Source organism: Ceratotherium simum, chromosome 26 (genome assembly GCF_057802395.1).
Source record: "Ceratotherium simum simum isolate JZ-2026a chromosome 26, ASM5780239v1, whole genome shotgun sequence".
In the NCBI taxonomy this organism is placed as follows: domain Eukaryota; kingdom Metazoa; phylum Chordata; class Mammalia; order Perissodactyla; family Rhinocerotidae; genus Ceratotherium; species Ceratotherium simum.
Genome location: NC_141925.1, coordinates 43938515 through 43962890, shown reverse-complemented (window position 1 = coordinate 43962890; position 24376 = coordinate 43938515). Strand labels below are relative to the sequence as shown.

General features: G+C 58.2%; 1 protein-coding gene across 7 annotated transcripts in view; it reads right to left on the bottom strand.

Annotated features, from left to right (window-relative positions):
• The window catches only part of GTF2IRD1 (GTF2I repeat domain containing 1), a 111832-nt gene that overhangs the window by 18864 nt on the left and 68592 nt on the right, over window positions 1–24376 (bottom strand). For 6 of the 7 annotated variants that reach the window (XM_087417772.1, XM_087417773.1, XM_087417774.1 and 3 more), the window contains 6 exons: window positions 23655–23838; window positions 17986–18035; window positions 17728–17784; window positions 16217–16300; window positions 11928–12111; window positions 11359–11387 (listed from right to left, as the gene is read on the bottom strand). In XM_087417772.1, coding sequence (XP_087273898.1) covers window positions 11359–11387; window positions 11928–12111; window positions 16217–16300; window positions 17728–17784; window positions 17986–18035; window positions 23655–23838 — 588 coding nt within the window. The remainder of the gene's footprint in view (window positions 1–11358; window positions 11388–11927; window positions 12112–16216; window positions 16301–17727; window positions 17785–17985; window positions 18036–23654; window positions 23839–24376) is intronic. The other variant, XM_087417771.1, reaches the window with a different exon arrangement.

Below are 24376 nucleotides of genomic sequence, written 5' to 3'. Positions count from 1 at the left end.
CAACCAGAGGCATTCTGTTAAATCGCAAATTAGATTCCGGCTCTCCTCTGCTCAGAAGCCTGCACTGGCTCCCAGCTCACTCAGAGCAAAATTCAACATTCTTATCTGGGCCCACACAGTCTGCCTTCCCTCCCTATTTCCACCTCATCTCCTACCACTTCCCTCCTTCCTTCCTCTAACAACCAGGCAGGTGACCCCAGGGCCTTTGCAGTTGCTGCTCTCTCTGCCTGCAAGGCTCTTCTTTATCTTCCTGGCTCACTACTGCCCCCTTCAGGCCTTTACTCAAAGGCCTGCCCTGGCCACCACCCACCTAAAATTGCAACCCCTAAAAATGAACACAGCCTCTCCCATCTGCCTCCCTGCTTCTCCTCAGCCCCCACATCAAATACGCTCTACATTTCGCACAGCAGTGATTCCCTGCGTTCACATCAGACATGAGCTCTGCGAGGTAGGGGTTTCTTTCATGGGTGGTGATCACAAGCCCTGCAGCCCGCCTGGTGCCTGGCCCCAGACACCCTGGGGCTGTTCACCGGGCAAGGACCCACCTGAGCTCCCGAAGCCCTGAAGGGCCCTCTGCAGGCTGTGCTGTCCTGGTCCCCATGCCTGGGGGCTCCAGAGGGCTAGGGCTGCATGGCCCCATCCCCATCTCCCACCATGGGGCCTCTCTGTCGCCAGACCCCTCCCCAGGAGGTGGGAGAGATGGAGTCCACCAGTCACCCACTGTGCTCAGCCACCCTCGGGCCCTGGCCCCACACCCCCACTGTGTGGCTCTAAAACACACTGCTCAGCCAGCGAGGGCTTCTGGTCACCCCCGGAGCTGATCTCATTCCAGCCCAAAGAAAGGCGCTGGTTGTTCCTGTCAGCTTGGGTGGTCCCAGCTGGGGAAACCGTTGCAGTGGAGCTTTCTGGAATGCTGTAGAAGAGTATGAGGTCCCCCACTGCTCCCTTCTGGGGCCCCTGGAGCCCCCTATCTAACAATCACTGGGAAACTTGAGGTCCCCCTCCCCCGCTTGGCAGGGCTCGGGACTAGCGACCAACCCAGGGGCAGGAGGGGCTGCCATGAACCCGCTGAGCCCCCCAGGCCAGGAAAAGGGCGAGGCTTCCCAACACCACACGGAGCCATCGCCCGCTGCGCCGCACGCCTGGAAGAAAGGAGGCAGCAGGCCAACTCTGGGCCTGGCAGCAGGGCGTCTGCCCACAAAGGCCTCCGAGCCCCGCCCAGCAGATGCCAGCTCTTCCCAGGAAGGCAGAAGGGAGATCATTACTGGCACCTAATTAACAAAGAGAAGCAGAGATAATTAAGTGGAGAAACATGTGGCTGGCGCTGGAATTGTGATATCTTTAGAAATGTGAGAAAGGATGGTTTTATTTTGAGCTCTCAAGAGCCTGACAGAGTTGGGAGGGTGGAGAGGGGGTGGGGAGGCCGAGAAAGGGAGGCAGGGGCCGAGGGGTGAGCCTGTGTGTGACTGGGAACGAGGAAATGACCCTCAGGTCCCAGGCGGTGGAAAGCAGGCAAGCAGGAGACCAGGGAGGGCGGCTCTGCTCCACGTGACCTCGAGGCCCAGACACAGGCAGTCAGTCAACTTACCTAAGATCACAGACACTAAGCTAACCTATCAAGATCGCACAGCTCAGACGCCAGAATCGGTTCCTGGGGGGGCAGAAGGGGACCTGCCCCCAAGACACCCTCTGCTGAGGTCACCCCACGCTGGCATCCAGGGCTGGCTCAGGGCCCCCTCTCCAGGGAGCCCACTGCACTCAGCACCCACGAACGACAGGAGACCCCACACAGGAGAGAGACCTAGCAGGGCCCCAGGGGAGACGACGACAGCTGCCATCCCATTCGGGGCTGGGGCCTTTCCCCACTCGTACCCTCCCCGCAAACAGGATCCGAGCTCTCCGCTCGGCAGGCCCTTCGCTCTCCGCCGAGTCTCAAACTGGGCCTCAGACGCGCTGGCGGCATGCGAGGCGAACCGCAGAATGACCTATTTTCCTCAGCAGAATGTAATTGAACACGGTTCCATAAGTCGAAACTGAAGTGGACAGTCTACGGAGTAGACTATGGGGGGACTTCCTAGATAAAGCTGGGGCCCACCAAGAACTTGGGCCCTGACTCTGGCCGAGGGGACGTCAGCGGAAGAGCTTGCCAAGGCCGGGTCTGCAGGGTCTGGTCCACGCTGTAAAGCCAGACCTCCCACGCCCTCCACGCTCCGGCCAGGCTGGCCTCTCTGCCTCACCTCCCGCACGGGACAAGCCATTCATTCCTCCCGTCCTCGCCTTGGCTGTGTGCCCCAGGACCGCCCTGGTGTGGGACTCTTCCCATTTTACAGGGAGGGAAACTGAGGCCCAGGCAGGCCAGCTGACTTGCTGGAGTTGGACAGCTAGGGGCAGCTCTGCTTTGTCTCTGCGGTGGAGGGACCAGCCTCACGGCCCGGGTCCCAAGAAAACCCGTGTCTGCCCAGGAGGGCCGGGGCAGGGGGCCAGCCCTGTAACTCGGGTTAGCACTAGGTTCCCAAACAACAGAGGAGCAGTGGGGACGCTTGGTGGGTGGGGAGGGCCTCCCTCTGCACCCTCCCTCGTCTTAAAGGGCCAGCCTCGGGGCAGAGAGGCTCAGCCACACACAAGCCAAAGGTCGCTCCAGCTGAGACAGTCCCCCCGTCCTCTCCTGCAGCCTGCCCCAAGCGAAGTGGCCTCTCAGAGCCTCTGCTCAAATGCCTCCAGTGACAGGAAATTCACTACCTTCCAAAGCTTTTTTTTTTTTTTAAACCACTGCTATTTGAGAACAGTTCTAGAATGTTCTTTACTTCCTTGATCCCTCCGGTGTTGCCCAGAGGACTCTGCTCTTTTCTGAGACTTACAAACAGCTGCCTGATTCCGCTCTTCTTACCCACAAATTCCTCCACCTCCTTTCTGCAGGCTCCGCCTCCCTCTGTTCCTTCAAGGTCCCCTGGAGGACGGTATGTTCCCAGGCTCTGCCCTGGCCCTCTGCTAGCTCCATACTTGCCTGAGTGGTGGCGGCAGCTGCCACCTTCACACCAACATAGCCATCCTGCTGGCGCTAAGCACCACTAGGGTCCTGCCAACTGCATATGTGCCCCTGGAGGTCTCACAGGCCCGCACACCTAGCCTTGGGGATGGGTACCACCATCACCCTTCCGGAACCTTCCACACTCTCTCCCTCCTCACACCCCTCTGCCACCTCTAGATCCTAACTCCACACATCCAGTTCCTGCAGCCCACTGCCGGGCTTCGCTGCCCTAGTTTTGCCTCCTCCAATCCACCCTTGGTGGGCAGAAGCCTGGTTACCATGGTAATCGTAAGACAATGCAAATCCCAACTTATCATTTCCTTGACTGAAAACACCTCCAATGCTACAAGCTAAAGCTTGAGTCACCAGTGTTCGGGTCAAGGCCTTTTATAATTCAGGCCTCATTCTTTTGCTACCCTCCTCCCCCACCACCCAACATCCCCTGCCACTCCCCCCCTCAGGCTCCAGAAGAGCACAGACCTGGGTCTGACTTTGGCCCAGTGCCATGTGACCCTGCCTCTCTCAGCCTCTGTGATGACAGCATCTACCTCACAGGCTTGTCGTGGGGGCTCCACGAGGCCCGCTGGGAGACACGGCCTGTGAACTGTGGGCAAAGCTTGGACACGGTCGTTTCTCGGCTCCTACCTTTGCCCCCACAGCCTGGAATTCCCCTGCTCCCTTCTCCACCTGGGGAATGTCAGCTCCCTGGGGAGCTCTCCCTGACCCCCAGGTGCCGGTGGCCTGCCTGCCCAGAGCTGGTTCCCCAGGGGGAGAAGAGGGGCTGGCCTTTCCTGCAGGGGCACTGAACTCGCATGGCGGCTGGGGCTCAGGAAACCAACACCGCTCCGCTGTATTTCCTGGTGTTTGACCTGCAAGCAACACGCCTTCCACGCCCCTGGCCCTCCGTGCTCGCCCTCCTCTCCTCTCTCCGGCCACATCTAAACCTCTCGGTCATTAACAGCAGTGGCCCCTCCATGGTGTCCACATCATGCATCCTTCCCTTGACGTGGTCGCCACTCAGTCTCACATGCCCCTACTTACTCAGTGGCCTCTGGCTGGAAGCGAAGGAGTTTACCTCAGGAGGTGATCAATGACTTTACTCTCCTGCCTGCGTGTTCCTTGAGGCATACCGTACCTTGGAATGCAAGGACACATCTCATTCATCCGCCCCCATGCCCTAGTCTTTGAGGCTAACCAGACCACCTAATACTTTCTCTTGTGACACTTCTATGGAATAGTAAAATAGCTAAAAATTGTACATAACGGCCCCAGACAGACACTTCCAGGCAGCAGCTCTCTACGGCCCATGGGTCCTGTCCCCATGCTGAACACAAAATAAAGGTGCACGAGCAAATGAGTGGCTCACGTTTGAAAATTCTTTTTCAACTTGCGACTCAGCGGCCCCACAACACTCGGACTGTCCCTTCCGTCTTTCTAGCTCTCCCTCCACGACCCTGACTCCAACAATCCTTCATCCCCATTGGGACATACAGTCCCCCACCCCGGGACCCCTGCCAGTCCCTCTCTGAGAAGTGGGCAGAGGTGCTCTCGCACAAGCTCTCGGCACCCCTTCTCCCACCCCTCCTCTCGCCACTTTCCCCACCTGCTCTGCAGCATCCCTCATTTCTCTAAAATCGTGCCGTCATGACGCACACCTCTAAGACCCTCTCCTGATCCCATTTCACCCAGCAGCTCCCACCACGTCTCTCCTGCTCCTAAAGGGTCACCTGTCCCTGTGAGGCCCACATCCCTTCTCCTTTTCTCCTGAGCCCACCACTCCACTCAGGCCCCCACCCCTCCCAACAATGGTCTTGAGCACACTGCCCCGGACCGCTGGGCCGCACACTCGCACGGGTCCGTCTCAGGTCTGTGTACTGGACCCCGCGGCAGCGTCTGGCCCGGGAATCACGTTCCTCCTTCAGGTTTCTCACTAGGCTTCTGAGACAGCACAACCTCCGATGTTCTGCTCCTCTCCCATCTCTCCAGCACCCAAACACCAGAGGGCCCCAGGGCGCATCCTCTGACCCGGCTGCCTGTCCACGCTCATAAGAGCTGTGACCCAGCTTCACGACTAAACGCAGAATCGCTCCTGACTGCACGTCTCCAGCAGGACCCTCCCTGAACTGTAGATCTAACCACCTGTCCTGCCTGTCCACTTGGGCATCACACTGGCACACCACTCACTCCGCCCCTTCTGCCTCCAGCTGCTCCAGGCAAAATCTTTCTCTCACACCCCACGTCCCCTATATCAGCAATCCAGGGCCTCGGGGCCTTTGCATGCACTGGCTCCTCCCCCGAGGCTTTTATTGGCATTTCCACATGGCTCACACCCTCACCTCTTTCACGCCTTAACTCTCGGTGTGGTCCACCCACAGCTGTCCCTGGCTGACTGTCCTGTCCCTGTTGTGTTTGTCTCCATGGCACTCGTCACCATCAAATATACTATTTGTTCTTCTTATTTATCTGTCTCCCTGGACTGGAATATAAGCACGAGGGTAGAGATTTTTGTCTATTTTGTATTTTCAGATCTTCCTTGGCACAGAGCAGGCACTCAATAGATTTTTGTTGTACAAATAAATGAACCCAAAGGATGAATTGTGAGCCTAAAGGGTTACAGACAGGATCAATGTTATAGACGCTGGTAGCCAGAAGGCGGCAGCAAAGAGCCACCCAGTGTGGATGAAAGATGCAGGGGGAGAGAACGGGCACATGCCATGTGACCTGGAGCAAGTTCCTTCCTCTCCCTGAGCCTCAGTTTCCTACTCTAAGACTGGCTCCTGGGGGAGACCACATGTGCTCCTATGGGAAGGCTCTGTAACTGGCAAATTGTAAGCAAGATGGAGATGTTAGGTGTCCAGGGTATGCGACTTCCCCAGATGTCCACACTGGGGGACAGGGCAGTTACATAATTACGATGCGGCCTGATGAGGGAACACTATAAAGTGCTTTCAAAGACGTGGGAAAACGCTTTTGTTTTAAGTGTGTATGTAAATTTAGACAAAAAAACAACAGTGAGATGTAAAATTAATAAGCCTGGGGAAAAATCTGGAAGAAACGTATCGTCATAAAAATGAACAGCCATCTGGGCAGTGAGATGTCTGTATTTTCCAAATTTCCACCATGGGCATGGATCTGCATTTCCCTTTAGGTTTCTATGACCTACCAGAATGTTCTGCAGCTGTTACCACACCAGCCTCCTGGGCAGAGGGCCTCTCCTTCCTTGGTAACCACTGCTTCTCCCCGATACATCCTCAACGGTCCCTCCAGGTTTGCAGAGAGAACGCCTCTGCTCAGTGCCGCAGCAAGCAGAGAGCGACGCCAGGATCACCAAGGCCCCTTCCACAGCACACATTCCTGCTGTGCTCTGGGACTGGCCTGCTGCGTGCCCAATGCCCTGTGACCCCTGGTGGCATCTGTTCTCAAGAGCTGGATGCCTGGGGCTGAGGGCAGAGACTCCCCGGAGGTGTCCCCAGCCACCCGCCTCTCTGCCCCTGGACCCATCTCCTGGTCTAAGTCAGCGCTGCGCAGGCAGGCGGGCAAGGCGGGAGCAGCTGGCTAGGGCACACGGAACTGTGAGGGGGCGCACCTCTCCCAGGCCTCACTCGCTTGGGCCCTGGGGTCAGGCCTGGGTTACCTCGCCACTCTAGCACAGTGAGGGGCCTGGCCCTCAGCAACCCTCGGCAGCCCCGGTCCCCCACCAGACCCCCTCCAGCCAGTACGTCCATCCCTCGGGGATCCTGTGAACCCCTGGCCCACAGCTCCCCTCCATCCTCCAAGACTTGGTCCCAGTCCGTCTTCCTCTGGAGCCAGGGACCTGCCTGCCACTCAGCACGAACCGGAAGCACTACTGGACACCAGGAGAAACAGGCCCCGAGGGCGGACGTTGTACCCAGTTGGGACACCACCAGGGGCCATCTGAGATCATCTCATTTGACCAGAACAAAACTGGCCCAGGAACCCTCACCCCACTCTGGCCCAGCCCACAGTTCCAGGAAGCATCATGAAAGCCCCAGATTTAACAACCGGTTCATCTCCAAAGCATAATTTCCTTCTTTAGAATTCACCTTCTCGGATGGTTCTGTCAAGAAAGGCTTCTACATATGGGAGCCTTCAATAAATGGCCTAGGAAACCTCAGAGCCACCCTTAACAAGGTCCCTCCCCTCCCCAGGGAAGGCCCCCTGCTTCCCAAGCCTCACCCACCGAGCACCCCGACCCTACCACCTTGTTTCCGCCCTCCCACTGACCCGGCCTCCCCCAAGCAGAGGTCTGCTCCTGCTCAAACCCTCTGCAAGGTGGAAGTGGCTGCACAGGTGGGCTTCATAGAAGGTTCTGGGCCGGGGCGGCCTCAATCAGTAGGAACAAGGGTCATCTCTCCAACCGCCTGAGAGGACAGTTGTCCACGTATGTCTCGTGGGTACCAATGTGGTCACAAAACGTTCAAGACTTGATGGGCCCCCTCTCTAACTTCTTGGCACTATGAATCCTTCCGGAAGTTGGACACAAGCCCAAGAAAAAGGGGGATCCTAAATGGACTCAGATTAAGGTTCTGCCACTACATAACAGAGGCTTTTGAGAGGAATCTAGTTCAATTTCAGAAGAATAAAAAAGAAAGTTCTCATGTCTTACACTGCTGAGTTTGCAGACTAAGGTCCATTCCACATTTTCAGAATAAGATGAGAGAAAAAGGAAAAGGCTCTGGAAGTTTCCACTGTGCCCAGGATCATGCCCTCCAAGCCTGGCACCTCCTGGATGCACCAGCCCCATTATCCCCACCGGCACCCCAGCCATGTCCCCAAGACACCTCCTCCGTGCCTTTGCTTAGGCTGTGCCCTGTGTCAACGCCACACACAGTTCTGCTCACCTCCAAGGCCCAGCTCAATGTCACCTCCTCTAGGAAGCCTTCCTGAGCCCCAGGAATAACAATAACAATGGTCACCCCCATTGGCTGGGCACTTCCCATATCTGGTCGGGGGTTGAGGACTTTACAAACACCTCACTCAAGCATCAGGACAAAGCCCCCCAGGGCAGCAAGGGGAAAACATCCTCCACTGCCCACCATGCATCTAACTCAGACCACCTGGGGAGACAGGTATGCCTCTCTCCAGCTTACAGATGAGCAAGTGGAGGCTCAGGACATGAAATAATGAGCCTAGTCACATGGCTAGTAAGAGGGAGCAGGGATTTGAACCCGGGTCTGTCTGGGCACAGGCCCATTTGAACCGTGGGCCTGTGCTTTCCCACGACCCACACACTACCTCGGACTACGATCCCAAAGCAGATTTCTGCCACTCCGCCACATGCCCATGGCACCCGCCTCTGGTACAGCCCACCTTCCTCCAGACCACGGCACCCGCTAATGTTCTGCCTCCTGCAGACCTGAGCTCCCGCTCCAGTGTCACCCCGGGAGCCAGGCTACCTCAGGCTTCGGTGACAGCCTGACGGAGGGTTTGGGCAGGAACAGCCTCCATGACCTCTGGCGAAACCTCGGAGGCCCGTGAACATGGACACCTTACCAGCCCAGTGTGACAAGTGGCAAGAGTAAGTGTGGCAGTGGCCTGCCAGCCCATCTGCCCAGCCCCTCCAGGCTGGCACCCGGCCGGGGGTGCCAATGCCCGGAAAGGTGCTAGCAGTCCCATCCCTGAGGGCCACCTTCCCATCTCCTCCTCCAGGCAGCCTGTCACCCTCTTCCACAGCACGTGGGCAGAGAAAGCGTTTCCAAGGGCTCTCTCTGCACATGGAGAAGCCAAAGGGAGGTCAATTGGCAGGCACAGGGAGACCAGCTCAGGGACTCGGGGGCAGGCAGCCCCAGAGGGGCGATGGCTGAGATTCAAGAAGCTGCTCAAATAGCAAGATGGGCTGCCAAGCTCCCCTAGCTGGAGATCGAGCCACAGCCAGTGGAAGAGGTCCCCCCAGAAGGGCCCAGGAGCTCTGTGCTCTCCGTGAAGGCTGCTGGCTGCCCCCTGCCCCCTGCCCCCAGCGTTTCTCCCTGAAGCCTGACACTGCACTATTTGATGGGAGCTCTGCACCGTGTGCCGCCCGCCCGGAATCAGGACCTCCCTGATGGAATGCAGGGAGCCAGGCTTCGGAGCCAAAAGCTCCTTTGCGACCGCGGGGGGTTCCCAGGGAAGTCACTGAGCTCCCTTGGCCTCAGTTTCTTTGTCCGTAAAAAGGGGAGAGAAAAAGGTGACAGTGCAAAGCACTGAACTTACAGCCTGGCTCACATCATAAATGACTTTCCTTTCTCGCTTTCCAAACTCATTAAAAACGTGCATGCCCCTCAAGCACTGTATTCTCAGGCCTCTGTGGGGACCCTTCCTTCCAGAAAGGAGGGGCTGGGGAGCACAGAGGGTGCAGAGCGGGGCCGAGGACTGCCTCCCTGCGTTTCTCCTCTCCGTCAGCAGAGGGAGACCAGGCCCCTCTTCCTGCTGCCACTCGTCGGATGGGTGCCCCACACAGCGGGGCAGGCAGTGGCTGGAAGCTGACTCGGTGGCACTCAGCGCTGATGTCTATCAGCCTGGAGACCAAAGCTGCAGGGCCTGAAACCACAGATGGGGTCAGGGGGCCCCTGCCACGGGGCAGGTGAGCAGACCACAGGCCGCCCACCACGGGCCTGCAGCAAGGCTGGTCCACAGAGGGCCGAGCAGTCTGCCACAGAGCTGGCACGGGCCAGGAGCCCGTGTGTGTGTCCCAGTTCTTGTGGCTGATGAGAAGGGAACTGTGCTGTCCACAGGCCTGGGATGTTCTCATGAGCGTTCGGGCATTCGTGTCTCGGCCCTGCCCTGCTGTCCCCAGCCTGCTTCCTGGGGAAGAACTCACTTCCGACGTGTGTGTCCCACTGTGGGAGAGGGCTCCCAGAGCCACGTGGCGAGCAGCTCTGTAGCACGGGCCTTGAGGTTGGTGAGACCACCTGCCGTGGGACGTGGGCCCACTGCTGAAATGCTGAGCCTCCGTTCCCCCTGGAGGTCTGCCCCCTGGAGGTCAGGCTCTCGAGCCTACCTCACAGGTCGAGCCTACCTCACAGGTCGGCAGAGTCAACGAGATACCTCCTGTGTGTTCACTGCTGTAACAGTGCCTAGACCACCACCTGAACCAGGAGGACCAGCGCACGGTCTGACCCCCGGTCACTTCTCGGCCAGCTTCCCGCTGGGGCCACCCTTGCTGAGTTTGGCTGCTTTTTCCACTTCCTCCACCTCTGAGAGAGTTCTGGAAAACCATCTTTGCGGTGGGCCTGGGACCCCTGCTGCTTACTCAGCAAACATGTCCCTCTCCTGCTCTCCAAGGCCCCCCTGAGGCCCAACCAGAACCTTCCTCTCCAGGAAACCCTCCCCAACTACCCCCATCACCGTCGCTCCCCCTCCTGGGGGTCCCTGCAGCCCGACAGCAGCAGCCACATCACCACGCCCCGCAGGCAGTCTCCAGTCTGATGGCCTCTCGCCCCCTCCCCAGAGGCCCAGCCAGCCAGGCCTGGCACAGGGAGTGAACAGCTCCAGGGAGCGGGGTCCGTGGGCAGAGGCGGGTGAGGGCGTGGTCCCTGCGACTGAATGCGGATTCTTGCCCTGAGGCCCCTCTGTTCGGCGCAGGGCCCTGCCGCTCACCCACTCCCAGCACACGGGCACGGCCTTCCCAAGGGCACAGGCTGGCCAGTCTTCATGCCCGCGTCTCCTGGGGCGCGGCGGGGCAAGGCGAGGTGGTGGGGGCCCCCGTCTCTCCATACACCGGCTCTGGGTCAACAGTTCAGTGTATGCAGCCTCCTCCTCGGAGGCCCTGGACAGCCTGCAAGGCTCACCAGGTGGCTATGTTGCCCCCACAGGGACAGCTCTGCTCATTCAGGGTTGGGAGGGCCAGGACACAGCCATGGAGGAGACAGAGGGGGACAGATGCCTCAAACATGGGTCAGGAGGGTGTTTTACCATCTACAATAGGCAAGCACTTACCCACATCTGACTACCAAGTTCATGGGTCCCCACGCAGACAGCCCTCCCCCTGAGGCCAGGAACACACCTGCCATCAACCTCCTCCACTCAGCAAGGTCAACAAGGCCCTGCTCAGGAAGAGTGGGGGCCGGCCCCTCCCACGCCCTGACCGGGTGGAGCTGAGACGTCGCCAGTGCCATCCCACCCCTCCTTCTCTGCCCAGGCTCCTGCGTGGCCTGCCTCCTCCCACCCAGGGCCGGTGCCTAGGTGAGGTGGAGAACACAGGGGCAGGGGCTGGCTCCTGCTCCGGGGCCCTGGAGCCTGTGTCCCACAGGCAGCTTGGCTCCGGCCTCTGGCCCCGAGCACCGGGGCTGCCCTCCGTGCCAAACGCCACCCCCACAGCTGGTGCCTCTTACCAGGCTTTGGGATGAGTCCTTGGAAAGGCCTGGAAGAGAAACAGATGGGAGTGTTGGGAGGACCTGGGAGCACATGAGAAATGTCTGGGCCCATCAAGACCCACTGCCTCAGAATCAGCATTTTAACAAGATGCCCGGCAATGCGTGTGCACGGGCAGGAGGTGGTGGTGGCGCCACAGCACTGCTGCTGCGCAGGAGGGTGACAGGGTCTCCTGCTGGCTCTGGGACCTTGGGGAAACCACCTGTCTCAGTTTCCTCCCTCTGAAGCGGGCCTAACGCCTCTCCCAGGGGCTGAGCGCGGTGGGCGGGGGCTGCGGGCAGGCAGAAGGGGCCATGAGGCCGCCCTGCTGTGGTGGTTGAGGCGGCGGGCGGGCCTCACCTCTGTGGGGCTCCCCACACCCTGGCTGGCCTGCAGTGCCCCCTCAGCCCGCCAGGATGGCACCGGGAGAGCCACCTTGTCCACAGGGAGGGCAGGACCAGACCAGGGGAACAGCCAAGGGTCGTCAGGTGCAAGCCCCCACCCCCACCCACCCACACTGGTGGTGCCTCCTCCCCCTTCCCCCAGGTACCTGGTGACCGTGAACTTGATCTTGTCAGCCACCGCGAGGATCCTCTCCAGGTTCTGGGAGCCAAAGGTGCAGGGCTTTCGGAACGGGATACCCGGGGGCAGCCCCTCGATGATCACCGAGCCAGGGTTGCTCTTGATCCGCTTGTAGGGGACCTGGACCGGGTACTTGATGCCCAAGGCCTCCCCTGCGGACGAGAAGGACAGACGGCTGTCTTCAGGAGCCAGAGGCAGTGCTGGTGTGTGGACGCGGGGGTGTGTGGGGCTGCCATGTGGCACCATGGAAGGGCATAACCCGTGGGGGACCGGGAGTCACGGAGTGTGTTGTGCAGGGGGGCTCCGGGGGGCCGGGCTGAGGAGTAGCCAGGGGACGTGCGGCTACGGCTGCCAGGGAGAGGGCAGCAGCTGGTGCTGCTCAGCCTCACAGCCTGAGGAGCGGAGAGCCCGTCCTGAGCACGGCACCTCGCGGGCACGGCTGGCCCTTCCCTGCCACGCCCGACCCTCCGGCAGCGCCGTGGCTCTGCCTCACCCTGGCTCAGGACCGGCTGGCCTGAGGGCAGACTGCACCTGGGAGCCAGGGGGCAGCTCAGACCCCAGGGCCTCCTCCCACATCTGGACGCTGGCCTCATTCCTGGCACCACCCTCTGTGAAGGTCTGCGCATGCCCATCCCAGCCGGCTGCGGGCAGGCCCGGGGAGGGGGCCACTGCTGCCTGCTGTCAGGGGCCATCCCTGAGGCTCTGCCTGGCTGGTGTCCCCACGGTTCCTGCCCAGAGGGGCAAGGACACAGCGCAGGCTCTGCAGGCCCGGATACGTTCACGGCTCTCTCAGACTCACACGGGGCCCACCACCGGAGCCCCCTCCTGGACAGAGGGATGGCACTCACGACAACCCCTCCCCCCACCCCGAGGGGCTTGTTGACAGCACCATCCCCAGTGTCGCACGATGCTTCCTTAGGGAGACATGTTGCAGAAATCTCCACGTGTCTCAGCGCTAGGAGGAACAGCTGGACTGTTTCTGTGCAATAAACTGATTTTTTTTCTTTAAATTTTATTTATTTATTTTTTCCCCCAAAGCCCCAGTAGATAGTTGTATGTCATAGCTGCACATCCTTCTAGTTGCTGTATGTGGGACGCGGCCTCAGCATGGCCGGAGAAGCGGTGCGTCGGTGCGTGCCTGGGATCCGAACCCGGGCCGCCAGTAGCAGAGTGCGCGCACTTAACCGCTAAGCCACGGGGCCGGCCCAAATGATTTTTTTTTTTCTTTGGTGAGGAAGAGAGTTTCTGAGCTAACATCTGTGCCCATCTTCCTCTATTTTGTATATGGGTCGCTGCCACAGCATGGCTTGATGAGTGGTGCGTAGGTCCGCGCCTGGGATGGGGACCCACGAACCCCAGGCCGCCAAAGTGAAGCATACGAACTTAACCACTATGCCACCCGGCCGGCGCAATAAACTAATCTTTATCTCATGGACACTGGGAATGGTATAACTGATCTCATTTCCCTTTTTGCTCTGGCTCCCAGGAACTCAGAGCCTGATCTGTGCCCCGCATCTAGCAAGTACCCAATTCCTGTGTCTTCATGTTACCCCTGCTTGTGTCATTGCTCCTGCCCATTTATTTTTTATTTAATTGAGATATAATTCAAATACGATTAAATTTACCATCTTAAAGTGTACAATCCAAAGGTTTTTAGTACACTCATGAGGTTGTGAAATTACCACCACGATCTAATTCCACAACACTTTCATCACTCCACAAAGAAACCCGGCACGCTTAGCAGTCCCCCTGCTGGGCAACCACTCCTCTACCTCCTGTCTCTGTGGATTCCCGCCCTCTCCAACTCCTCACCTGACCCTGCTGCAGACCAGGTTACACACTGGTGCAAAGAGATCCTTTTTGAAACGAAAAAACAATCAGACAGAAAGGAAATGTGATCCCCACAATCCATGAATGGGAACACTGTCCTCTCTGCCTCTTCACTTCTAGCCTCCAAAATGGCTCTTGTACAACGACCACCGGCCACCACGTGGCCACACCCAGGACACACTTGTGGTTCTGTTGGCGAATGCGGCAGGACAGTCACCACCCTCCCTGGCGCCCAGGACGCCACATTCTCCTGGTCCCCCTTCCTAGCCACTGCCCCATCCTCCACCTGACCTCCACCACTGGGCTCCTTGGCCTGCGGTCTGGGTCCTCTCTCCTGCCCCCTGTGCACCCCTGGGACTGTCTCCTCTCCTCTCACGGCCTGATTCTCACACCCAACCCAGATGCCCCTTCTAAACTGCAGACTCGGAGCTCTGCTTGCCTGTGAGTCATCTCCACTCACCCCTCAAACTCGATGCCCCCAAAATGGACCCACCATCTCCCCTGTCAAACAGCCCCCTTGGGGAAGGCACTGCACCTTCTCCCTGACTGGCAGTCTGGGTGTCCCCGTCCTGGGTGGTGCATGTGCTCCACCCGCCTAGTCACAGTGGTGGGTCTAGCACCAAGGAGCACGTGGCGGTTCCCTGCCACAGGGACTGGGTAAGGAATGGACATGTGGTGCAACGGGGGCCAATGAGAAACAAGGGGAGGGCTCAAGGAATTCTGGGAAAGAAAAGACCTGGCTCTCTGGAGGAAGCCTGTAGAAGAGACAGCCTTCTCCCTCCTTCTGGAAGGTGCAGGTGGGATGTCGAGACTGCTGTGGCCATTCTGCCAGCAAGTAGGAAGCTGGCCTGAGGTGATGCTGACACCGTGGAAAGACATCAAGGACATCTCTGAGCTGCTGGATCCAGCTGATCCTGAAGGCTGCCCTACTGCTGGACTTCCCACACTATGAGCTATGGCTGATTATCCCGTCTAAAGACAGCCACACCAATATTTCTCTCATCCCACAAGCTCCTCTCACAGCGTAACATCAACACTCCTCCATAGAGAACTGGGGCCTGTGTGCCCTCCCCTTGAGCCTGGGTGGGACTTTGTAACTGCCTCGACCAATAAGGGATGGCAAAGGTGATGCTGCATGACCTCTGTGGCTGGGTCATAAAAGGCAACAGCTTCCACCCGGCCAGGAAATCCAGCTACTGTGGCGTCACTACGCTGGAGAGCAGACATGGAGAGAAATCGGGAGAGATGCCCAAGGGGCCCAGCTGTTCCAGCACCAGCTGTTTCCCGCCGGGGTCGAATATGTGAGTGAGGAAGCTGTCGAGATGACCCCAGCCTCAGTCAGCTTCTGACTGCAGCCTGGGGAGACACCCTGAGCTACAGCCCCCGGCCGAGCTGCCCCAACGTCCTGACTCACTGACACCACGCCAGACAGTAAACGGTCACTGCCATTTCAGGCCCCTGTGTTTTGGGGTGATCTGCTCTGCAGCCGCAGTAACGAAATCATGAGCCAATGAACCCCCTTTATTGATGAAGCCAGTTTGATTTTGTTTTTGTCACTTGAGACCAGAAAGCATCTTGATGGACACGAGCTTGTTTTCCTCAGGCCCTTTCCTCCCTGGCCCTGCCACTTCAGCACCGGAGGCTCCCACTGATGCCCATCTGACTCCAGCCGCCTTCCTGCAGCGGCCTGCCCAGGCCACCACCACTCGCGCCCAGACAACAGCTCCAGCCTAGGAGCTGGGATCCCGGCGCCCATGCCGCCCTCCTGGCAGCCTTCCACCGCCTCCACAGCAGCCAGGAAGACACTGGACAAGTACAGAGTGGCTCCGGGCACTTGAGCCCCCAACAAAATACAAGCCAACACCATGGTTCCCTCCAAGGCCCCAGACGACCGGGTCCACCTCCTGGCTGGCTCCATGGGGGCCCTCTTCTCCCCCACGCCCAGCCCCATGCTTCAGCTTTCTGCTTCTTCTTAGGACAAGCCTCAGGGCCTTTGCACGTGCTATTACCTCAGCTAGAATGCCTTTCCTTTACACTCTGCTTGAGTTAACTCCTTACCCATCCTCCAGTTCTTTCTTCAGAGGCCTTCCCTGGCTCCCAATCTAAGGTAAGTACCCAAGTTATTCTCTCTTGAGCAGCCTGATATTTTCCTGCATGAGTGTGGGACAATTCCTCACTGTTACTGAATCCTGTGTATAGCTGCTGAATGTCTGTCTCACCTCACTGGTTTACAGGGCCCATGAGGGCAGGGTCTGAGTCTGTTTTATTCACTGCTGTCTCCCCAGTGCCTAGCACATAATTAGTGTTCAGGAAATATTTTTAAGTGGGTGAATGGTTTTCCCAGAGGTGACCACGGCTAGACCTGGGAAGCCCCTGCCTCTCTCCCAACCCCAGCTGGCTTCCCTCCCGCCGGCACCGTGGGCTCACCGTATTTCTTATTGAACAGATCCTGGACCTGCTCCCTCAGTGTGTTGGCGATGTCGATCCGTGAAAGTCTGGTGTCATAATTTTCTGCAAAGTGAAAAACAATTATAGATTTGGGCTGGTAAATTAAAAGGCATTTGGTGACTTTTAAGGAATATGATTTCCTAATTATGGGGAACTTCTTCTCTGGCAATTATCAGCTCCTTGGAGGGGGCCCCTCAGAGTCCTTCAGAACTAACATCTCGACAGAGATGTGTTTTTCCAGAAGGATGCATACTCTTGCGACAAGAGCAATGAGTCAGAAATTATTTGTTGACATTTGAAAACCACCAAACCAATAAATAAGCCCTGGAGGTGAGAGACGCCATGAGGAAGGGCAGGTTCCTGTGCCAGGTGGCTCAGAGCAGGGGCTCCGTTACAGTCGGTGGGGAGATGGGGGCAGAGGAGGGCGCAGCTCAGCCGACTGGGTGGCCCCATGGAGACAGAAGCTGGCCTGACAGCTCCCCAGGGCCAATGCCTCACCCAGGGTGTTTGTGAAGGAGCCCACGTGCTGGCACACGCCACAGGGCCCCCATGGGCCCCTGACCTCGGTGAGATTATAGCCTGGCACTGCCTCATGGGAAGAGGGGGGAGGGCGGATGGGAGTGGATCTCTGGGTGTTTGGATGGAGGGGGGGTGAGGACCCCGGTCTCCTAAGAGGGCTTGGTATGAGAAGCCATGGGGTGAGGGGAGACGTGAATGCCCCTCATCACAGAAAGTTCTGGAAAGGGGTGAGAGAGACTGGACAGCGAGTAGCTGCCCCTCTGGGATCTGTGTCCTCTCTCTCTGGCCTCTCCTACTCCCAGGCGCTGGCCCTTCCTGCCGCTGGTCTCACTGACCCCACTTTTTCCTCAGAGCCACAGTGACCACACAGGGCCCACCTGGGACACCTACCCTCAAGATCACTCACAGCCACACCCGAGAGCTGCCCCAACAGGCACGCGGAGGGTTGTTCTCAGCCACAGCCCCCACGGATGCGACACCTGATCTTGGCCGAAAGGTCGAGGAGTGATACTGTCCCACCACTGACGGGAGGGACGGAGCCTCCCCTTAGACCCTGGCCCCTGCCTGCTCCTGTCTCTCACACACGGTCGCCCTCCGGGCTTTCACTCAGGCTCCCCCTCTCCCGCGCCTCTCCCCACACTCATTCCACTCCCTTCCTGGCCCAGCGGCAGTGCCCCTCGGCAACCGCTCCCTCCTCTGATCCCCAAGCACTAAGGGCCTGGCTGATAGTCTCACATGCAGTGGGCAGGTCAGCTGCCTCCCCAGATGGACAGCGGGCCGGCTCCTACACCCTGTACCCTGCTGTCCCCCCACCCCCAGGGCCTCCGCGGAGCGTCTCCCCCAGAGCTGGCAGGCCCAGGTCCTGAGGTTGGGGGCCAGCCCCTCCCACTCCCAGCCTGGCCCTCCAAACCCAAGCCAGGTCAAGGTCCTGGTGCTGGGACAGCTGACCCCATCCTGAGCTGCCACCTTACCTTGAAAGCCCTGTCTCTTCAGGCTCTCGTCCACCAGAGGGTCCCCGGAGTCCCTCTCTGGGGGCGGGGAAAGAAGCCAGGGTGAGCAGGCAGCTCCTGGGACCCGGGGACAGAGGTGGCATCTGGTGGGGGCAGACCCGACAGGAGGGCAGTGGGGGAACGCCGGGGGAGGGTGGGACCAAGTCAGAGGAAGCAGGAGAAGGGGAGGTGGCCAGGCTGGGCGCCCCCACACCCGGCCCGTGGCCCTGCACAGGGTACCTTGGCTGTCCGTGACGGGCTCTTTGACTCCTTCGGTGAGCAGCTCGGGCCTGGAAAACACAAGCAGGGCTATCACCAAGGTCCCTCCAGGCCCCCTGGTACTGCCCAGCTCTCCTCTCTGGGCCTCAGTCTAGACATCTGTGCAATGGGTTCTCCTGGCTCTGGACAGTCTAGGTCTGGGGTCCCTGCCTACCCTGCCCCCTCCCCCGGGCAGCTGTCCTGCTGACCCACATGTGAGGTCTGGGGGGCTGTGCTGGGCTCTGAGGATTCGGCCGGGAGCAAGACCAGCCCAGTCCCGGCCCGGCGGGGCTGACACCCTCGCTCTTGGTTCCAGGACACTGTGTGACTGCCACTGCCCAGGGTCAGGGTGCATGGTCTGGGGGCATCCTGCAGAGCTGGCTGGAAGTGTAGAAGCAGTCGCGGCTGACATGTGGCGAGATCTGGGAGGGGTAGGCAAGGCCCAGCTCTGCACGGACGTCTGTCTCCAGACCCCACACAGCCCTTCCCAGACATTAGCAACTCACTCGCCGGCCCTGAGGTGGCGCTGTTCCCATCATCCCATTCGCAGGATGAAGAGACCGAGGCTTCAAGAAGGTGAGGAACGTGCCCAAGACCGCACAGCCAGAAGACGCAGAGTGACACCTGGGCACCCCTCTCCCCCACCCTCAGCCTCTCCAGCTGAAGGACCCCCTCCCCGGGCCTGTTTTCTCATCTGAAATGGGATAATAACCCTTCCCTGGCTCAAACAGATGGGAGCAGGCCTGACCATTCCTGGTCTGCGGAAGCAACACAGGACTGGGGAAGCCCCGAGAGTGGGAACCAGCAGTCCTGCTCAGCTCAACTCTCACAGGGGACTGTGGGACGCACTCTACTCCTGGGCCTCAGTTTCCCAATGAGAAGGGGAGAGTGGAGACGGGGCTCTCAGTGCAGTCCGAGGCCTTTCCCAGCTCCTGAGGTTGTGGTCCAGGCGGGGCTGAGGCCCAGAGCGCTCCAGGCAGCTCGCCACAGACCTACCCTCGTGCTGCACCCGGCTGCGTCCTTCCCTTCAGGGGTGTGCAGGAAGGGTGCTGCTACCTGTCCACCCACCAGGCCCATCAGCCCTCCTCTGGCCAGCCTGACCTCCCCAGGGCCCTCAGCGGCCACAGACCCCAGACGGCCACCACTCGGACAGAGTGCTCCAGCTGGGTAAGGGCCACGCGGAAAACGGGGCGTGCAGGATCAGTGCCACATGAGGAGGTGTGTCTGGTCTGTCCGCCGTTCCTGGGAGAACCTCTAAGTCTCTGGAATTTCTCCAGTGGCAGGAGTATCCGTCATTCACAGTGGGCCTCTTGGATCACACCGAAATGTATGCCAACTAGAGGACTCCCGGGGCTGTGAGCCAGCTGATAACAGCCCGAACTACTGACTTCTAGAGAGAGGAGGGGGCTGCAGATGGAGTCCAATAACATGGCAACAACTCCGTCAGCACGTCTACACAACGGATCCCAAAACACTGTGGACCCGAAGCTCGGTGCAGCCGCCTAGCTGGTGAGCACACCGATGTGCGGGGAGGGTGCCACACCCAGATTTCCGGGGAGAGGGCGTGGAAGCCCCGAGTGCGGCGCCCCCCAGACCTCGCCCTTCATTTGGCTGGTCCTGATTCGTATTCTTTATATCAAACTGCCATCGTAAAATAGCGCTTTCCTGAGTTCCATGAGTTCTTCTAGCTGATTACTGAGCCTGGGGGAGCTGTGGGAAGCCCCACATTTGGAACCTGGGGCCAGCTGCTCAGAAGTGTAGGTGGCCTGGGGGCCCCGAAGTCACGGCTGGTGTCTGAAGTGGGGGCGGCCTAGCTGGGGACTGTGCCTGGACCTGTGGGGTCTAACTCGGGGTGGTCAGTGTGTGAACCGCACTGCAGCACCACAACCACGCGGAGCTTCCCCTCACCACCTCCCTGCACCTCCGTCTCTCGCCCGCGCGCACCCACCCCTGCTCCTCCGTTTTTGAAGGGGTTTTTAACTTTGGAGAATTTGACAAAAGCAAGGAACCCTCTCCCCAGAAGAATGCACAAAAGAATATGAAAAATTTGCACACAAGTTCAAGGATCTGGGTTAAGCATGTCTTTTGACCAAAATTTAGAAAGTTTAATTTGATTTTGTGCCAACTCTAACTGACAGGAAGTGACTGCCTGGAGTACCGTCCAGAAGGACGTGGAGGTCAGGCTCAGGTGGAAAGTGTCACACAATCACACTCTCTGCCGCAGGTGGTGATCTCATAGACATATATGCATGTTTTATGGGCCGAATTGTGTCCCCCAAATTTCATACGTTGAATGCCAACCCCAAATACCTCAGAGCGTGACTATCTGAAGATAGGGTCTTTAAAGAGGTGAGGAAGTGAAAATGTGGAGCTGACTGATGTTCTTATAAGAACAGGAGATCAGATCAATACAGAGACACCAGGATGTGTGCACACAGGGAAAAGACCATCTGAGGACACAGCGGGGAAGGCAGCCGTCTGCAAGCCAAGGAGAGAGGCCTCAGGAGAAACCAACCCTGCTGACACCTTGATCTTGAGTTTCCAACCTCCAGGACTTCGAGACATAAATGTCTGTTGTTTAAGCTGCCCGGCCTGTAGTGCTTTGTTACGGCAACCCGAGCAGAGTAATACACACGTCTACGTACACACAAGCGCACATCTCTAAGACATATATACACACACGTGCTTTATTGAGATTAACTCACACACCACAAAATGCCGTCTTTTAAAATATAGCCAACACGGGTTTTAGTCCATTCACAAAGTTGTTTATGCAGCCACACTTCTATCCAATTCCAGGACATTCACATCACTCCAAAAACGTACCCTTTTTTAAAGTAAGATTAACGAGAAATGGGTTATTTTTCACTTAATATGTGTAGCAGTATTTTCTGCTAATTTTTAAAATGAGGAATAACAAAATAAATACATTCAAGTGCTCCACCTCGCTCCTTTCTTTTCTCTTAAAATCACCCCGCCGAGTCTTTAGGCCCCAGTGCTGGACTCGACGGTGAACTGCTCTCTCCTGCATGAACCACTCTCTGCATGTGCCTTTTGGGAAGCTGGAATCCGTTAAATTCCCTTTTTAAAATTGATATATTTTTTGGGCCGGCCCCGTGGCTTGGCGGTTAAGTGCGTGCTCTCCGCTGCCGGCGGCCCGGGTTCGGATCCCGGGTGCGCGCCGAGGCACCACTCCTCCGGCCATGCTGGGGCCGCGTCCCACATGCAGCAACTGGAAGGATGTGCAGCTATGACAGACAACTATGTACTGGGGCTTTGGGGGAAAAATAAATAAATAAAATCTTTAAAAAAAAAAAAATTGATATATTTTTTAAGAAATGAACTCATGATAGGCAACCACACAGGTGAATCTCAAAAGCATTATGCTAAGGAAAGAATCCAGACACAGAAGCCTGCCCACCATACGAGCCCATGTAGATGGCATTCTGGAAAAGGCAAAATGATGACAGAAAATCCATCAGCGGTTGCCCGGGGGCTGGGGTGGCAACAGAGGGGTGCAAGGGAGGTTTCTGGGGTGAAGGAACCGTTTTATATCTCGATTGTGGTGGTGGTTGTATGACAGTATGAGTTTGTCACAGTTTGAAGAACTGTGAATTTTTTAAAAGGGCAAATTTTACTGAATGTGAAGTAAACTTCAATAAACCTGACATTCAAAAAAACCCATCCTGATTACAGCGTGCCAGCTCTTTGCAAAACCCTTGACCGCACTGCCACCCTGTGTCCCCCACTCAACATCCCGAGCAACCTGCCCAAGGTCACGGGGGTTACAGGAGGAGCTGGACTCAGACCCAGGACACCACCTCTCAAGTCTGCCATGGGACCACCGGGCCAATCAGCCTCCCCTTCCAAATATAAAGTGACATTAACAATGGTCGTGGGCGCGGGGGAGGCCGTCCCTGCAGGTCACCAGTGAGCAGGGTCGGCTCACGAGGGGCTGCTGCTGATTCGGCTCCCACCTTCCAGCGCCCAAGAGCTTCCAGCTCTGGGCTGGAGGGGACAGACGGGGCCAGCAGCCCCTGTGTGTGTCATCCCTCCTAAATGGTGACAGCTCCAATGTTCTGTCCTCTGCCTGACCTCTGCCCTGAGCACTGGGTCTCAGGTCCCGTCATCCACCCGCATCCCTCCCCAGAAGGCCCCACGCACTGCACATGTAACACATCAGACCCAGCTCGACTGCGGCCACACCCGCCGTATCTCCCTCCCAGAAAACGCATCGCCATCTCCCCAGCTGCTCAGCCCCCGACGCAAGTCATTCAGGCCCCTCTTCCTCTCACACCCCACATCCAATGTCAGCAAATGCTGCCCCCGTCAAAATAGTGCCTGACTCTGACTTTTCACCACCCCACCTTTACTGAGTCCAAGCTGCCATCCTGTCCCCTGGGCCAGAGTCAAGTCTCTTTGCTGGTGCCTGCTTCTGCCCCTGCCCAAACCCCCAGATCCCCCTCTGCCTCACAGCTAGAGAAATTAAAAAAAAGTAAAAAGACCAGATCATGTCACATCCTCCCTCCTCAAAACCTTCCAGCGAGTTCTTATTAAGTTTGAAGTAAAATCCAAACTCTTTAAGTCGACCCAAGACCTGTACTATCCAGCCCTGCTACCTCTTGGGCCTCACCACTCACCACCTTCCCTCGCTCACTCTGCACCAGGCACATCGGCACCTTGCTCGTCTTTAAACATGCAAGCACGTCTCTGCCTCAGGGCCTTTGCACCTGCTGCTCCCTCTGCCTAGATACTCTTCCACCCACTATTTGCGAGGCTTGCTTCATTACTTCTCTGCTCACTGTCACCTGCGCAGACAGGCTCCTCCTGCCCCTCACCCTGTGTCACCTGCATTTCTCTCCACCTGACCTTAAACTGCGACTTTATGCAGCAAGATCAACCAACTCAAGGGCAGGACTCAGTGGCATTCGCCCGGCACACGGTGGGCGCTCAGGGTGTATCTGCTAGAGGAAGGAACCGCGTACCCACTATTTGCATCTCTCAGAGCACCACCCTCCCTGCCCCGGGCGCAAACCAGGCCCTGTGGGAGGGCCCCTGCCCCACACCCTGTCACCCGCCTGCCACTCTGGGTGTGAAGGACCTCATGAGTCTCCTAATTTTCGGGCCATCTACTTCCCCCTCAGGGGGAACAAACTCGTACGAGTCTTCTCTTTCTTGCCCCTTTCAACCAAACCAAGGCGAAATCCATAAGACACTACAGTTAAGACACAGACGCAACAAACACAGAACAGGGCCCCGGGGCCCTCCCTCTTTTTGTAGTCAATAGCGGCCTCCAGCTCCTCCAGAGGGACTTCGTATCTGAGCTGGGCACATGGGCAAACACGAGGGACGTCCAAGGACACAGACAAGACCCGCCCCGCCGGCCCTTCCCATCTTGGGGCGACGGGGTGTCACCCACAGCGGCGCCCCGATACCCCAGCCTGGAGAGCAAGGGCGGGGTACTCCCATCCACAGGAGGGCCAACTGGACATCGAGAGGGTGTCAGTCCGGCAGGCCTGGGCCACCTCACGCCTGCCAGCGTGGCCACCCCACTATTTAAAACTAAACAAACAGAAAGGTTGCCCCAGTCTGAAGAGGAAGATGGCAGTTGGGCACCGCTCCGGCCCGGAGGCCCGGGAACCCGGCCTCACCTCTTGATGACAAACTGGATGCTGTTGCTGGCCTCCAGGATCTTGCGGAGCTTGGCAATGCCGAAGCAGTTGGGCCTGCGGAGGGAGATGCCCTCGGGCAGCCCCACCACGAACAGCTCCTCCGGGTACATCAGGAACTTGGAGTAGGGCACCTTGACGGGCTCCGAGATGCCAATGGCCTTGGCTGCAGAGACACAGCTGCTGTACGGCCACACGCAGCCATGGGGCCAGGAGCCTCCACTCCCACCTCCCACGGCCGCCTGGGGGGCCGTGGGTGCAGAGCCCTTGAGAGTCACCTCCCAACCCTGCTGAGAGGTGAGTACCGTGACCCCCAGTCTGCAGGTACGAGACCTGGACTCAGAAGGGACGTGACTCATCTCAGGCCCTAGAGCCCCTGAAGCGGGGGTGTGTGGACCCCACAGCTCACCTCTAGTCTGTGCCCTAATGCCCCGGCAGCGTGGGAAAACCCAGTGATGGCTGGGGACACCTGGTGTCAGCTCTACCCAAGTGCACGTGTCCTCATGCTGCCAGAAAGGCCCTCCAGAGGGTCTCCCTGCCACCGTCAATAACCCCAAATTCCTGTGTGGCCCAGCACACCTCAGGAACTGGACAGATTTGAGGCGTAGGCCAGGCTCTGCCACTCACTAGCTGCGGGGCCTCGGACAAGACACATTGCTTCCCCAGGCTTCCTTTGCCCTCATCTGTAAAACGGGGATTAGGAC